Source organism: Leptodactylus fuscus, chromosome 1, assembly GCF_031893055.1.
Source record: "Leptodactylus fuscus isolate aLepFus1 chromosome 1, aLepFus1.hap2, whole genome shotgun sequence".
NCBI classification, from domain to species: Eukaryota; Metazoa; Chordata; class Amphibia; order Anura; family Leptodactylidae; genus Leptodactylus; species Leptodactylus fuscus.
The window spans coordinates 7,670,408-7,687,594 of NC_134265.1; the positions used below are offsets into that span (position 1 = coordinate 7,670,408).

The 17,187-nt window shown below is 44.9% G+C and overlaps 2 protein-coding genes across 2 annotated transcripts in view; both read left to right on the forward strand.

Moving 5' to 3' along the window:
• The window catches only part of LOC142201847 (uncharacterized), a 174,408-nt gene that overhangs the window by 127,925 nt on the left and 29,296 nt on the right, over window positions 1-17,187 (forward strand). Inside the window, 1 exon segment of the mRNA XM_075272271.1 lies at window positions 11,873-12,814. Coding sequence (XP_075128372.1) covers window positions 11,873-12,814 — 942 coding nt within the window.
• Window positions 9,245-10,291, forward strand: LOC142202469 (gastrula zinc finger protein XlCGF66.1-like). Its single transcript, XM_075272598.1, has 4 exons — window positions 9,245-9,598; window positions 9,729-9,908; window positions 9,987-10,110; window positions 10,194-10,291. The coding sequence occupies exons 1-4, from the start codon at window positions 9,521-9,523 to the stop codon at window positions 10,289-10,291; spliced, it is 480 nt and encodes a 159-aa protein (XP_075128699.1). The 5' UTR covers window positions 9,245-9,520.

The window sequence follows — 17,187 nt, forward strand, 5'->3', positions numbered from 1 at the left end:
CACACTATAATGTTCTCCTTGTTGCCCCCACATAGAATAATACAACCCCTTTTCCAATGAAGTTGTGTAAAGTATAAATACAACCAGAATACGATGATTTACAAATCTTTTCAACCTATAGTCAATAGAATACACTACAAAGACAAGATATGTAATGTTCAAATGGAAAAACATTATTTGCTTTTTGCAAATATTCTTTCATTTTGAATTTGATGCCTTAAAGAGGACCTTTCTTGAATTCAGCGCACTGTCGGCTTTCCAGCGGTATATAACACCGCATGTGCCCAAATCCATGAAATGTCCTCTTTAAATATGTTCCAAAAAACCTGGATGGGGCAACAGAAGATGGGGCCTGGGGCATGTTTACCGCTGTGTTACATCACCTTTTCTTTTAACAACAGTCAATAAGTGTTTGGGAACTGAGGACACGAATTGTTGGAGCTTTGTAGATGGAATTCTTTCCCATTATTGCTTGATGCACAACTCCAGTTTCTCAACAGTCCAGGGTCTCTGTTGTTGTATTTGCGTTTCATAAAGTGTCACACATTATCAATGGTCTGAACCGTAGGCGGGCCAGTCTAGTATCCACACTCTTACTATGAAGTCACGCTGTTGTAACACCTGCAGAATGTGGCTTTGCATTGTCTTGCTTAAATAAACAGGGACCTCCCTGGAAAATACGTGGCATTAATGGTGCCTTCACGGATGTGCAAGTTATCTATGTCATGGGCACTAAGGGTAAGTTCACACGGAGTAAAATGGAGTGTATTTTGGAGTGTAATTTTACACGTGTAAAAAATTTACGCGCGTATTTTGGAGCGTTTTTTTATACGTGGCGTTTACGGAGCGTTTTTTGGAGCGTTTACGGAAGCGTGTTTTTCTACACGTGTAAATGCTCCAAAAAACGCTCCGTAAACGCCACATGTAAAAAAACGCTGCAAAATACGCGTGTAAATTTTTTTACACGTGTAAAATTACACTCCAAAATACACTCCATTTTACTCCGTGTGAACTTACCCTAACACCCCCCCCCCATACCTTTAGAGATGTATGGACACTTTTTCACCTTTTGTCAGTCCATCTAAGATGAGTTCGGGCCCAGAAAAAAGTGTCATAGTTCCGCCAATGCCTGAGCAACTGTTGCACTGAATGGTGCTAGCACTTCTATGAAATGGGGTAGGAAAGCTGTCCCTAGCGCTGCGATGGCTAATTAGGCCCTGCCTGCGGGTGTTGATCAGCTGTACCCAAGCTAAGCTTAGCCCCGACAACTACTAGCTTTCTGAACATGAAGTCCTGACAGACAGGTGGGGTGAGAGCTGAAAGAGGCTAGGGACTGGGATACTAGAGGCGGTCACCCCTAACGAAAGAGCAGGAGCAGCTGCAAACATAAACAACAAGGAAGGGACGTGCTGGAAAATTAACAGGCGCAGCTCAACCATAAACACACCACACGATTTGAAAAGAGGAACAGTGGAGTAGCGAGCAAAGGGTATCACAGGACAGGGGCAAAATAAACTTGAAACCCATAAACAAAAACTCACTAACACCAAGACAGTGTCAGGCAACCAGAAATGCAGGACAGGGGATGAGAAGAAATGCTGAGGGTAATAGACTCTAACACAGAACAAACTTGCACCACTTCTAGATCAGTTCCTGAGACTGTACAATTGCCACAAACCACTCCTCCTACACTGGGCCAAGAATTCTGGTTTTAACAATGAAAACTGGTGAAGAATGAAGCCATGAAGCCAGCCTTGAGCCTTATACAGACCCTGGAACAACTTGATAGGTTGATGACAATGTCAAACACATTATAGACAATGTCTACAGAGACACCCAGTCAGCTCGAGTATACAATGAGGCAGATACTCAACATCCAAATGAACAGCTGAGTGGTAAAGAGAACAACCATAGAACCAAAGGACACCGGCTCCCCAGTCAAACACCACCAGAAAAAGCACATTAATTTTACAAACAACTCAGGTCCTGACAAAAAGCCGGCGGCGTTTCTGGCTGTTGTTCATATAAGGCTTTCACTTTGCATGGTAGAGCTTTAACTTGTGCTTGTAGATGACAAACTGTGTTGACTGAAAATGGTTTTCTGAAGGGGTAAGATTCAGATTAATTTTGACAAAACTCCTGTGGCCGAGGAACCAGTACTCAGTGTCACTATAATGTCTGCACTTTGTTCTGCTTTTAAGATGTAATTTATTCTATTTTATATCAGAATCTTATGATTTCTTGTGAAACGAAAAGCCAAAGCAAAGGATGTAAAACAAGACTTATACAAGGAAATAAAGTGCTAGCTTGTAGTTAAGCTCTGGGGGAGGGGAATAGACTGCTGACAGCCAATCATGATTGTACAATGTATGTTGCTGAGCACAATCTTAAGGTTTAGCCGCATTTACTTTTGTTTAATATAAAAATTATTATTGCAAGCGAAATAAAGGGGGAAGGGGGAATAGTCTTAAGTCCATGTCCTGTGTTTTCTGGTCAGTCCATACATACAAGGACATCTCAATATATTACAATATCATCAAAAAGTTATTTTTTTTTTTTTAGTAATTCAATTGAAAAAATGACCCCCATATATTATATTTAGTCATTACAAACAGAGTGAGCTTCTTCAAGTGTTTCTTTCTGTTAATGTTGAGGATTATGGCTTACAGCCAAGGAAAACCCAAAAGTTATTATCTCAGAATATAAGAATAGTTAACCCAAAACAGCTGCAAAGGCTTCCTAATAGAGATGAGTGAACACTGTTCGATCTAATAGGTATTTGATTGAATATCAAGCTATTCGAGATATTCGATTCCAATCGAATACCACGCGACAAACGCAGCAAATATTCATATCCCCTCCCACCTTCCCTGGCGCTATTTTTTGCACCAATAACTGTGCAGGGGAGGTGGGACAGGAACTACGACAACAGAGGCATTGAAAAAAAATAGGAAAAAGCCATTGGCTGCTGAAATCAGGTGACCTCAGATTTATAAGAATAGTGGCCGCCATGTTCGTGTAAAATGCGGTTTGGAGAGATAGGGAGAGAGATCTGCTGAGGGTCAAATAGAATTGTAGGTTCTGTTAGGTAAGAAAACTGAACAACAACAGCTCTTTTCAGAGCTATACTTCAGGAAGAAGAGATATACAGCTCGGTGTATCCCACAAAAAACCCCCAAGTGGTATACAGCAAATCTGTCAGTACTATATATACGCTTAATCCAGCTTTCCGGGTTGTCTACTACTCCAAAAACCTAAGTGTTATACAGCAAATCTGTCAGTAGTGTATATAAATATACGCTCAATCCAGCTTTCCGGGTTGTTTATCACTCCAAAAACCTAAGTGGTATACAGCAAATCTGTCTACATATCTGTCTATATATACGCTGTCAGGTTCTGAGGTTGCTAAGTGGGGTGGCATAGACACACAAGTCCAGATTTTTAGACCAAAAAGGTAGAGTTTTATTTTTACTCCACAAGAAACAGTGCGACAACAACAACAAAAAAGGAAAAAAACAAAACAAAATAAATACCTGCCTGACTAGGCTCTAACTACACACATAAATAGGTTACCTCACCTATGATAGCAGATTCAATAGCACAATTGAAGGGTACAAGACACAGCTCCCACAGTGTGACCTTCCTGCTGGCCCTGCAGCCCAGCTCTGTCCAAAGTCTTGCTGCTGGAGCTGACCTTTTAAACCTCACTGATGAGGACAATCCACAGCAGCTGACACTGCAGAAACATCCACAATGTGTGGACTGGAGGGGGGTGGAATGACAGGTCCCACTAACAACCTACCTGCCATTCCTAAAAAATCCAGCCCAATACTGAGCATGTAACAAAATGCTCAGTAGACAAAAGCTGTCTGCTGAGAACAAGTCATTCCTGGACTTTCTCTCATCTTCCCACCTGAGTAGTCTGGGTGAGATGTATACCCCCTCCATTATTTTGCCATCCATCGGCTTACATATCCCCCCCTCTTCTCCAGACCGGACGGCTGGGCATTTGTGGCCAACACACAATGCACCCTTGACAGGGCATCTGCGTTTCCCAATAATTTCCCTGGCCTGTGTTCTACATCAAAAACAAAATTTTGCAGAGACGGGAACCATCTGGTAACCCTAGCATTTCTGTCCTTATTCATTTTCACGTGCGAGGGGCATGGTCAGTGATCAAATTAAACTTTCTCCCCAGGAGGTAATGCCCTTACGGCATCCAGCACCCACTTAATGGCCAAACATTCCCTTCCCACAATGGCATAGTTTTTCTCAGCGGGGGACAGCTTCCTGCTCAGGTACATTACTGGATGCTCCTCACCATTTACAACCTGGGACAGCACCGCTCCTAGACCTGCATTTGAGGCATCTGTCTGCACCAGGAACTCCTTCCTAAAGTCAGGGGCTATCAGTACTGGCTGCTGGCATAGAGCTTGCTATAACCTCTGGAACACCTCCTCTGCCTCTGGTGTCCAGTGGATCATCACTGAATTCCCACCTTTCTTCAGGTCAGTGAGAGGAGCTGCAATAGAGGCAAAGTTTGGCACAAAACTCCGGTAGTAGCCCGCAATGCCAATAAATGCCCTGACTTGCTTCTTAGTCAGTGGTCTTGGCCAGTTCTGTATCGCCTCCACTTTATCGATTTGGGGCTTTATTACCCCTTTGCCAATGACATAGCCCAGGTACTTGGCTTCCTCCAGCCCTAAAGCACATTTCTCAGGGTTGATAGTAAGGCCTGCCTCACTTATGGAGTCCAATACTCCCTGCACCTTACAGAGATGGCTTCCCCAGTCTGGGCTATGAATGACCACAACGTCCAGGTAAGCCGCTGCATAGTCACGATGTGGCCGCAAGATCTGGTCCATCACCCTCTGAAAGGTAGCAGGAGCTCCATGCAAACCAAATGGTATAACCCTGTACTGGAACAGACCTTCCAGAACAACAAAGGCAGATTTTCTCCTTGGCTTCCTCTGACAAAGGTATTTGCCAGTAACCTTTCGTCAGGTCCAGTGTGGTTATGTACCTGGCATTACCCAACTTCTTAATCAGCTCATCAACCCTGGGCATGGGATAAGCGTCAAATTTTGAAATCTCATTCAGTTTTCTAAAATCAATACAGAACCTCCAAGTACCATTGGACTTTGGTATCAAGACAATTGGGTTAGACCACTCACTTTTAGACACCTCAATCACATCTAACTCCAGTATATGTTTAACCTCAGATGACACCACCTCCCTACGTGCCTCTGGTATTCTGTAGTGTTTGAGGTTTACTTTCCTCCCAGGTTCTGTCTCTACATGGTGCTCTATCAGGTGTGTACACCCTGGTAGGCCAGAGAACGTGCGTCTATTATTCTGCAGGAACTCTCTTGCCTCCTGTTGCTGTGGCACTGAGAGAGTCTCATTCACACAGACTGGAGGGTTGGTGGCAACGAATCGCCCACCTCTGTATTTGAGGCCACCAAGGATTCCCTCTGGTTACAGGGCTTAATCAAATTCACGTGGTAAACTTGAAAAGGCTTCCTTTTCCCTGGTTGGTGAACCTTGTAGTTGACTGGCCCCACTTTTTCCACAATTTCATATGGGCCTTGCCATTTCGCTAAGAACTTGCTCTCCACAGTAGACACCAAAATAAGGACTCTGTTCCCTGGGTTAAACTCTCGGACTCTGGCAGAACAATTGTAAATTCTGCTTTGGGCCTCTTGTGCTCTTAGGATAGCGAGTAGCGTGTCCCCCAAGCACATGATTATGGGCCATATCAAGTACCACACTGCGGTATGGCTTCGGTACAAGAAGCTGCTCTAACATTTCCCCATTACTTTTTGCAACCCGATACAACAGGTCATTATTCATAGCAAAATTGTTAACAACTGTCACATTATCAGGAGCATTAGCAAGAGTGGGATCTCTCAACTGTGCAGTACCAAGATTATCCGGTGAGACCTCTAATTCAGGTATATTAGGCTCAGGGGCTGGGGAAGAGGCATCATCCTCCTCTCCAGCTAGGACCTGTAACGGAAAGGTGTCGCCCTCCTCATGCACTTTGGGTGTAGGTGGCGTAGGCGGGGTTTCCACCTTTGGCTGTGTGGTTGTACCTTTTCCCCACAAATCCCAGAACAAAGGGAAATCACGTCCAGAAATCCATTTCATGTCATATATTTTAGGAATATTTGTTCTTTTAATGGTATCAATAAAGAATCTTATTTTAATACTTCCCTTTTCTTAGGGTTGACTCTCCTAGCTGTTTTTGTTTGATATATATATAGACTAGCAGTAACCGCGACTTCGTCCGCGGAACCCTGACCCCCTGCGCGACCCACCTGTAGCAACGTGGAGGCTTCTTCCTTTGCCTTGTGTGCACACCGGCTCCCTTTTCCTCATCTTCCCCTGGCGCCCGCCAACCCCCTTTTTTCCTACCCACTCCCTCATGTGCTCGCTTCTTTCTCCTACCCCGTGCCCTTTTCCCCCCTAGCCCTGTGTCCCCTTCCCCTCAACCCCATGCCCCCTTCCCCGTGTTACCTACCCCGTGCCCCCTTTTTCCCACCACCCTATGCCCCCTTCCCTGTCTTACCTACCCAGTGTCACCTTTTCCCCCACCAACCTGTGCCCACAGCCTCACCAAACCCCGGTCTCCCCGTGCACCGATGTTACAGGGGTGCCTATGAGGGCCTCCCTCCCGCGGCAAGCCATGTGCCCCCATTCCATCTGTTGGCGCTGTGGCGGCCCAGGTGGCTCCACTACATACACGTCACACACAGACGGCTCCGCTACATACATGTCACACACAGACAGCTCCTCTGCATACACATCACACACAGCCAGCTCCTCTACATACACGTCACACACATGCGGCTCCACTACATACACGTTACACACAGCCTGCTCCTCTACATACACGTCACACACATGCGGCTCCACTACATACATGTCACACACACAGCTCCGCTACATATATGTTATACACAGAAGGCTCTGTGGAGACGTCTAATATCTGGTCATGTGATTCTGTGACTCCTCCCACACAGGTGACATCATCACAGGTCCTTTAGCTCACTAGGATTTAGTATCTTCTGCACAGATGAAGTGATCTGATCATGTGACTTCTTGACTCCTTCCACACCTATATTATCATCATAGGTCCTTGAACAAACGGCTGCTGTACCCGAGGAGGTAAGTGCTCGCTCTCAGCCCTTCTCATACATTCACTGGCCCCACACACTATAATGTCCTCCTTGTGGTCCTCACACACTATAATGTCCTCCTCATGGTCCCCACACACTATAATGTCCTTCTTGTGGCCCCCACACACTATAATTATTATTGTTTATTTATATAGCACCATTAATTCCATGGTGCTTTACATTTGGGGGTTTACATACAATACACAAAATATACAGGTTGATATAATACTAACAATGACCAGTGGCGTAACGACCGCCATAGCAGCAAAGGCAGCTGCCACAGGGCCCGGGACATTAGGGGCCCGGTGACAGCTGCTACCATGCTATCATTATACTCGGGGGTCTTTTCAGACCCCGAGTATAATGATGGACGGACCGGGAGAGGTAAGAAACATAAAAAACACTGTTACTTATCTCTCCACGATCCTGCCAGGCCTCCTTTCTGACGTCACATGAACTCGGCCTGTGTTCCGGGTCATGTGATGTCCGACATCATTGAACAAGGACGGCAGCGGAGAAGACCGCGTAGGAGCCAGGGGACAGGAAAGTAACAGTAGTTTTTTATGTTTTTATTCTCCCAGGTCTCCGATTATTATACTCTGGGGTCTGAAAAGACCCCAGAGTATAATAATTGTTTATGGGTGTCCACAGTGGGACATACGACTGTGTGCAGGGGCCACTATGGGGGATAATACTGTGTGCAGGGGCCACTATGGGACATACGACTGTGTGCAGGGGCCACTATGGGGGATAATACTGTGTGCAGGGGCCACTATGGGGAATAATACTGTGTGCAGGGGCCACTATGGGACATTATACTGTTTACAGGTGGGCACTAAGGGACATAATACTGTGTGAAGGGGCCACTAAGGGGCATAATAGAACGCGCAGGAATGCGTAGGAGGGGGTTGGTCGAGGTCGTCGGTGTCAGTTGGTTGGGGGCCCCATGTCAAAAGTTTGCCACGGGGCCCCGCCATTCCTAGTTACGGCACTGACAATGACCGACTGGCACAGTGGGGTAGAGGGCCCTGTCCGCGAGTCAATCTATGGGGGAAGGGGGTAGAGGCAGAAGGAGAGGGGGAGACTGTTCAGATGGTGATGTGCTGTTAGTGTTATTGGGGGTTGTAGGCCTTCCTGAATAGGGAAGTCTTCAGGGCCTACTTGAAGCCTGTGATTGTGGGGGTCAGTCTTATGTGTATTGGTAAGGAGTTCCAGAGTATGGGGGATGCACGGGTGAAATCTTGGAGACGGTTGTGTGAGGAGCGGATGAGGGCAGAGCGGAGTAGGAGGTCATTGGAGGATCTGAGGTTACATGTGGGCAGGTAGTGGGAGATTAGGTCAGAGATAAGAGGACAGGTTGTGGATGGCTTTGAATGTTAACGTTAAGTTTGTGGTTGTGACAAAAGTCAAGGGGTGTGAATACTTTTACAAGCCCCTGTATCGGTGTTAGGTCCCTGGATGGAACATTCTCCGGGACACTCATTCCTCTCATGTCCCTACAGCGGGGCCCATTCTCTACGTCCTCTATACCATCATGTAAGATTCTGCTGATTTCATTAAGTCACAAACCTACAGATTCCCGTTGGCCACTTTCTCCTCTGCATTAGTCACTTGTTATTGCACGTTGCGTACTAGGCTGTAATACTTCCTCTTCTGTCAGGGTCAGGGAGGACTGTACAGTTAGTTCCAGTGTGCTGGTAATATCAGGGGCCGAGTGTCTTCACCTCTATGGCCAGTAGATTGTAGTCCAGACAGAAATGTGGGAGATCTATCTGTGACAGTTGTGGCTGTTCCAAGAGATCGATGGACGAACCATCACTTGTTGTGACTGAAGCTGCAGGGAAAGTCAGTGTCATCTGTACAAGTGTCAGCTCCGTATCTTTGGACTCTTCCTCACCTTCTTGAGGGTTTCTTCCCCTCCTTAGTGGGTAGCACGGCTCATTCTACTAGAGCTGCTGGAGCCTCCTGGGCAGTTCGGCATCAGGTTTTGCTTCTTCCAGATCCAATTTGTGTTGTAACACCCCGGGCAGCACCGAACACCCCTCAGCCAGTGCGCTTGAGGCTGGTCAAAAACTCCCAATGAGATTCTGTTCAGCCTATCACACACCTTATATACCCACCAAGCCGGCCCACAACAAGTCACTTCCTTCCTGAGCTACACGCTGCCGACGTCAGAAGTAGGAGGTGGTGATAATAATGGGACTCAACTCTTCTATTTATTCCATGGGATTCCGTGTAGTGATTACATTGTCTCATCTTCTCTCCATTCAGGTTCCTACAATATAGAATCCTCTCAGTATCTTCTATATAAGAGAATATTCTTGATTGATCCATCAAGGATGGAAAGAGAGAGGAACAAGATGGCGGAAAGTCTATTAAATCTCACCCTAGAGATCATCTACCAGCTTACTGAAGAGGTGAGAGATTCTGATGATGTCATCATGACATCATTCTTATCTATAGTAATAACAGATGATAGGACTGGAGAGGTGATGGACTCTGGACATGTATGTAGTGAGATTTATTAATGTGTCTCCCCATAACCAGGATTACACAGTAGTGAAGAAGACCTCTAGTGGGCGCTGTCAGGCTCCTGTGTATGACGGATATGGAGGAACCCTGATCCCAATCCCGGGGCTTCCACCTCACCCCCTGATACAGGAGGAGATCAATGGACAGAAGATCCTAGAACTCACCAACAAGATGCTGGAGCTGCTGACTGGAGAGGTGACACTGCTGGGAATGCTGGGACATTATACAGTAACTGGAGGGGTCGGGGTGATGACTGTATCATTGTGTTGTCAGGTTCCTATAAGGTGTCAGGATGTCGCTGTCTATTTCTCCATGGAGGAGTGGGAGTATTTAGAAGGACACAAGGATCTGTACAAGGAGGTGATGATGGAGGACCAGCAGCCCCTCACATCAGCAGGTAATAGACATGACTATATACACATGGACTTCCATTATTTGTATGTACAGAATGAATTCAGTCCCTGTCTGTGTTTCCTACAGGTAGATCCAGTAAGAGGACAACACCGGAGAGATGTCCCAGTCCTCTTCTTCCACAGGATGATGATCAGGTAGATGGAGATATTCCCTATGATGTGTAGACGGGCTGTGAAGTCCTTGTGGTCAGTCTTGTTGTATCCAGCAGTATTATATGGTTATATACATGGGCGGTGTCATTGAGCCGCCATCTAATATGTTTATCCGGCTTCTCACAGACCTGCAGCTACTGTCAGGACATCTTTCATCTTCATGCGGATTAATGATCTAGAACATTCTCTGTGACTTCCCCATTTGTCCGGTGACTTTTACATTATTTGTTTCACAGATTTTCCATCAGGATAAAGATGTGAGCGACATTAATGCTATATCTATGAGAATAAAGGAAGAGCCCTATGTGAGTGGTGATGAGGAGTGTGAGGAGGACATTCCTACAGGGACCCGCCCAGGTGAGGAGTCACCACTATATAAAGCACAGAAGGGTCACTGATTCTATTCAGACATTGTTTACACTATTTGTTGTTCCCCGATTCAGGTAAAATACTAATAATACCTGAATATAAATGTGATACCGCTATAGGGGGTAATAACTGTAGTATAGAATAGAACGGACAGCAGGAATATGGACTTGACATCGATGTGAACGAGGCAAATTTCTTCCTCACCGGCTGTCAGACCTCGTGAAGGGAAAGAATTTACCAGAATTATATAGCAGATTATTTCAGGTAGCGGAAAAATAATCCTCCTGCTCGATCTTCAGGCAGATTCCACCTCAGAGCTCTATGGAAATAAATGGGAGGTGGAAAATCCGGCCTGGCCAGTAAGGAATCTGATGGAGATTCGGGGGATGATTTGGTAAAACAGAAAAATTCTTCTTCTGAATTCCTGAAGCAGCTTCTACAAATGTCACTTTATAAACCTCACCTTAGACCCCAATCACACTATGGAATCCGGACTAGAAAATCTGGTCTGTACATCAGTCACATTTCCCAGCCTGAACTCTGTCCACACACCAGGACTCCCCATATCTTAGTGATCTATGACGCTAGGAGTCCCTGCTTCCTTGTGACTCCACAGACCCTACTACATACTGTAGGGGACAGCAGATCCGCGGTGAGTTCAGGCTGGGAAATCCAGCAGATGTGGTTTGGATTCTATTGTGTGTATGGGGTGTAATGCAGTAAGATTTATGGCATCCCACAGTATTATTCCACATAAGTGGCCATATTTAAGCAGCCATGGATTGTGTTCACCTCTACAGTGACCTAGAGCAGTGGTGGCGTCTCCTGCCCCGCTTCATTACTATTCACTATCACTGACCTCCGTCTCAGCACAGTGAATACTAATGAAGTAGGCCGCGCTGCCGTCGTTTGCTGCCTGTGCCACTGACTTCACTTCTTCACACGGTCTGAAGTGTCTCAGGCAGCGGCAGCTCAGTGGGGAATATACTTATAAGGTTATGTTATTCAATAATAGTAACATCAGTTTTCTTCTTGTCAGATGACTGTACCAGGAGCTCAGAGGGACATCTGATATCTACAGATTATACAGCAGAGGATCATGGTATCACACAAGATCCATATGAAGAACATGTCATTATTCCAGATAAACCCTCAGCCGTTCAGGAGAAAGATCTTTCTTCTAATTCATCACAGAATGTTAAGCTAAATAAAAGATGCAGAAAGACTGCTATACATCAGAGAACTCACACAGGAGAGAAGCCATATTCATGCCCAGAATGTGGGAAATGTTTTTCCATGAAATCTTATCGTGATAAACATCAAAAGATTCACACAGGAGAGAAGCCATATTCATGTCCAGAATATGGGAAATGTTTTGTTTTTAAATCAAATCTTCTTAAACATCAAAAGATTTACACAGGAGAGAAGAAGCCTTATTTTTGCCCAGAATGTGGGATATTCTTTGCTTATAAATCACGTCTCATTAGACATCAGATACTTCACACAGGAGAGAAGCCATATTCATGCCCAGAATGTGGGAAATGTTTTGCTAAGAAATCATATCTTGTTGAACATCAAAAGATTCACACAGGAGAGAAGCCATATTCATGCCCAGAATGTAGGAAATGTTTTGCACAGAAATCAGATCTTGTTGGACATCAAAAGATTCACGCAGGAGAAAAGCCGTATTCATGTCCAGAATGTGGGAAATGCTTTACTTACAAATCACGTCTTGTTAGACATCAGATACTTCACACAGGAGAGAAGCCATATTCGTGCCCAGAATGTTCGAAATGTTTTGCTAAGAAATCATATCTTGTTGAACATCAAAATATTCACACAGGAGAGAAGCCGTATTCATGCCCAGAATGTGGGAAATGTTTTACTCGGAAATCATATCTTGTTGATCATCAGAGAATTCACACAGGAGAGAAGTCTCATTCTTGCTCTGAATGTGGGAACTGTTTTATGTCTAAATCAGATCTTGTTAGACATCAAAGAACTCACACAGGAGAGAAGCCATATTCATGCCTAGAATGTGGGAAATGTTTTGCACAGAAATCAGATCTTGTTCAACATCAGAGAATTCACACAGGGGAGAAGCCATATTCATGCCCAGAATGTGGGAAATGTTTTATTCGGAAATCATACCTTTTTAGACATCAGGTACTTCACACAGGAGAGAAGCCATATTCGTGCCAAGAATGTGGGAAATGTTTTGCTCAGGAATCAGATCTTGTTGGACATCAGAGAATTCACACAGAAGAGGAGGAGGGGTCGTAAGTGGATTCTCAACCTGAATTCATGGACCCGTCTATGTATTAACAAGGAACTTACATTCATAGTTTTTTTAGGTTAAATTGTTTATTTAACCCCTTCCCGCCAACGGCATTTTTTTGATTTTTGTTTTTCGTTTGGACTCCCCTCCTTCCAAACCCCATAACTTTTTTTATTTTTTGACTCAGAGCCACATGAGGTCTTAATGTTTGTGGGACAAAATTTTCTTCATGATGCCGCCATTAATAATTCTGTACAATGTACTAGGAAGCAGGAAAACATTTTTTGAATGGGGAGGATTTGAAGAAAAAGTGCATTTGTGCGAATTCTTTATGGGCTTCATTTTTACGGCGTTCACTGTGAAGCCAAAATGACGTCTCCTGTATTCTATGTCTCGGTACAATTCTGGGGATAGCTAATTTATATGGTTTTATTTACATTTTAATTTAATCTCTTAATAAAAATCCAAAACTGTGCCAAAATAGTTTTTTCTCTAAAAGTCACCATCTTCTGACACCAGTAACTTTTTTATACTTCCGTGTACGGGTGTCAGGACCTGAGTAGTTGGTAAAATTGTTGTGTGTTTTCTGGGGATTTGAGCCGGTGTCCTGTCAATTTCTGGTCGTTCTCTTTGCCACTGAGCTGATGAGTTAGCGGTTGAGTATTTGCCTCAGTGTATACTTAAGCTGGCTGGGTGTCTCAGTAGATGCGATCTTCAGGTGTATGACATTGTCATCAACCTATCAAGTAGTTCCGGGGTCTGTAAAAGGCTCACTGCTGGCTTCAGTCCTAGCCGCTGTCGGACAGCAACATTGAAAGTACTGGCGTCCACCATCAGGGCGCCAGGAACTGCGGTTTTAACCGCAAGCTACTAAATCTCTTAGGCAGCAATAAATATTACCTCTCCTGATGAAAGGGATAGAAACGCATTGAGGAAATAAACATATTGCAAGTTGACATTAGCTATCGTCCGAACAGACTTCCGATATTACCCTAAATTTATGCTGACCTTTTAATCATTGGGCTGTTGACCTCTTGTTAGGTAGGAAGGGACTATTAGGTAGGAGTAGGGTGGAATCTCGATAGCGTCTAATACTTACCTGAATTACATCAAATACTTACCGGCCTTCTTCCATGGTTTCGGAGGAGATAGGCTATATACATTTAACAGTATATCTGGAGATGGTTAATGTTACACCAGTATCTTCGCCGTAAAAGAGGCTCGATAGATATGGAGAATAGTCTCAGTCAGAAAAAAAAACATCCACATCAGAAATTTCATATAAAATGTAAATATGTTATTGACATTATATTAAAAGACCTATAAATACAAAAAATTATGGGGAAACAAGGATATAATATCCATAAAAAACAAAAAAATAACAACTCCAAAGGGTGGAGTGACCCAGGAATATATAGCCAAATAAATATAGACACATACCATGGGGAAGTGAGGTAAAAAGTCAATTAGTGTCACAGAGAATCAGGTTAGAACTGATACAAAATTACTGAGCAAAAGGAAAGCACTAATACAGTATAATAAAGTGAATAGAACCATGTTAAGGAAGCAAGTGCAAGGATCCATGGACTACTAAGAATAAGTAAGTGACAACCATGTTAAAGGAAACAAGTGAAAAAAAAACCCAAGGAAAGGTAAAGACATAAAGTTATGGAATACCTGGTTTTACCACCACTACGGCCTGACTCGCGTTTCGTCTGTACACACAGACTTCATCAGATGACGTTGTATTGTCTCAGAAGCTGATTTGGAAGTGGTGTGAGTGTTACCTTGTGTGAGAGTCTGTTTACACTCAAAATTTCTACTCCACCCCTGTCCTGCATTTCTGGTTGCCTGTCACTGTCTTGGTGTTAGTGAGCTTTTGTTTAGGGCTTCAGGTTTGTTTTGCCCCTGTCCTGTGATACCCTTTCCTCACTACACCACTGTTCCTCTCCTCAATCTTCTGTTGTGTGTTTATGGTTGTGCTGCGCCTGTTAGATCTCCAACACGTCCCATCCTAGTTGTCGGGGCCAAGCTTATCTTGGGTACAGCTGACCAACACACTCAGGCAGGGCCTTGTCAGCCATTGTAGCGCCAGGGAGAGTATTCCTACCCCCATTTCCATTGTGGTGCAAGCAGCGTTCAGTGTACGGTTGCTCGGGCATTGCCATAACTGTGACAACAGGGATGCATAGGGCGTCTTTTTTGTGGGGCCGGGTGTACTTTTCATTTCTACCATTTTGGGGAATTGTTATTGCTTTGATCATTTTTTATTAAAATTTTTATCAGAGGCAAAACCGTGAAAAAACGGCGGTTTGGCAGTATTGACTTTTTCTTCTCACTACCGCATTTACCGTATGGGAAAAATATTTGTATAGATTTGTAGAGCGGGCGTTTTCGGACACAGGGATACATAATGTGCAGGCGTTTCACAGTATTTAAGTACTTTTATATGTGTTCTAGGGAAAGGGGGTGAGTTATATTTTTATCATTTCTTTTTTTAAAAAAAAAATTTTTATGCATTTATTAGACTCCCTAGGGGTCATGAACCCCAGTGGGTCTGATCACTAATGCAATGCATTAACCCTGCTCTTCTATTGCAGGCTACATAGAGTAGCCTGCAATAGAATGCATTCAATGACAGGCCGGGGAGTCTTCACAAGGTTCCCAGCTGACATGCAATGCGATCCCAGCAGCAGCAAAATGGCGTCGCTCGTGCACTTACTTACTGTGTAAGCAGCCATTTTTCTTGTGGCCGGCCATGGGTATGCGCAATCGGCTCTGCCTGAGGCCTAGAAATTTGCCCCCCAGTGCCGGAAGAAGACGTTTGAAGAGGCCGTTCCTGAAGAAGATGGAGGCGGCGCTGGAGAGTTCATTTGCAGCATTGAGGAAGCCCCCAGTTCTGTTTGAGCGCTGTGGACCGCCCCCAGTGCTGCGAGAGAACTCATTTGCATACCGATGAAAACTGGGATTTCTACCGAACGGCAGTGCAGAGAAGACATCTAAAGTTAGGAGACGAATAGCCTTTCTTAAAGCTATTCCTATGTGTGACCAACAAATAATTTGATTTTAGTGGTAGAATCCCTTTAAGGCCGATCTCTAATTTGTTTGGCATTACACAATGGACTGAGGTTATTTCTATCTGGGATACCTATAATGGCAACTCCGCTGTCGCTTTATGCGAATGATTTTCCAGTAATTTTTCTTTTTATTAGTAACTCATATATACTGATATATCGCATATCGCCAAGGGACATCAGATGTGTTTCTCAGCACTGAGGCCACCTCCTCTGAGCTCCCAAAGGAACTTCAGCAGATTTGTGTATTACAGCAAAAGAGAAGAGAAAAAGCCTTGAAAGCATATCAGGTGAATGGCGCGGGTTTCCTCAAAAGGGCGGAGAAGTAATGGCTGCAGTTGTACTACATTTATATACCGTGTTTCCCCGATAGTAAGACACCCCCGATAGTAAGACGTAGCGGGGGTTTTAGGGAGGTCGGCTAATGTAAGACATACCCCGAAAGTAAGACATAGTGGGACTTTTGGGGTAAAAAGAATGTAAGACACTGTCTGACTTTCGGGGGGGTGTTACTACTGTATCGGGGAAACACAGGGCTCCGCTGTGCTGTGAGAGCCGGGGGGAACTCCCCCTCCCTCCCTGATAATGCTCGTCTATGGACGAGTACTGCGAGCAGAGGGAGGGGGCGTTCCCCCGGCTCACACAGCACAGCGCTGTGAAGAAAGACTTTGCCTGCGGCCGCTTAACCCCCCACGTGCCAGCCGCTTCTATTCATTTCAAAGGCACACTTCCATTGAAATGAATGGAAGCACTCGGTACGCGAGGAGTTAAAAGGATTCTTCCATTAAAAGAAGTTCTTTCCTCTGACCACGTCGGAATAGCCTTAAAAAAAGGCTATTCGTCTCCTACCTGTTGCCGTAGCCAGCACCGCCTTCTTCCTCAGCTGCGTCCGCCCCGTCTGTGTCCCCGTCGGGCCTCATGGATGACGCATGCGCAGTTGGCTCTAACAGGCTCTCGCAGCCAGAGCCGACTGCGCATGCGTCATCCATGAGGCCCAAAGAAGAGACAGACGGGGCGGACGCAGCTGAGGAAGAAGGCGGCGCTGGCTACGGCAACAGGTAGGAGACGAATAGCCTTTTTTAAGGCTATTCCGACGTGGTCAGAGGAAAGAACTTCTTTTAATGGTAGAATCCCGTTAAGCGGCGGCCGCAGGCGAAGTCTGCCTGCCGCTTCCATACATTGCAATG

What these genes read in the sequence shown, in the direction of transcription:
- LOC142202469 (XM_075272598.1), top strand. Translation starts at nt 9,521, where the DNA reads ATGGAAAGAGAGAGGAACAAGATGGCGGAAAGTCTATTAAATCTCACC. An exon ending in TCTACCAGCTTACTGAAGAG is followed by an intron (nt 9,599 to 9,728) that starts GTGAGAGATTCT and finishes CCCCATAACCAG; the next exon opens with GATTACACAGTAGTGAAGAA. An exon ending in TGGAGCTGCTGACTGGAGAG is followed by an intron (nt 9,909 to 9,986) that starts GTGACACTGCTG and finishes TTGTGTTGTCAG; the next exon opens with GTTCCTATAAGGTGTCAGGA.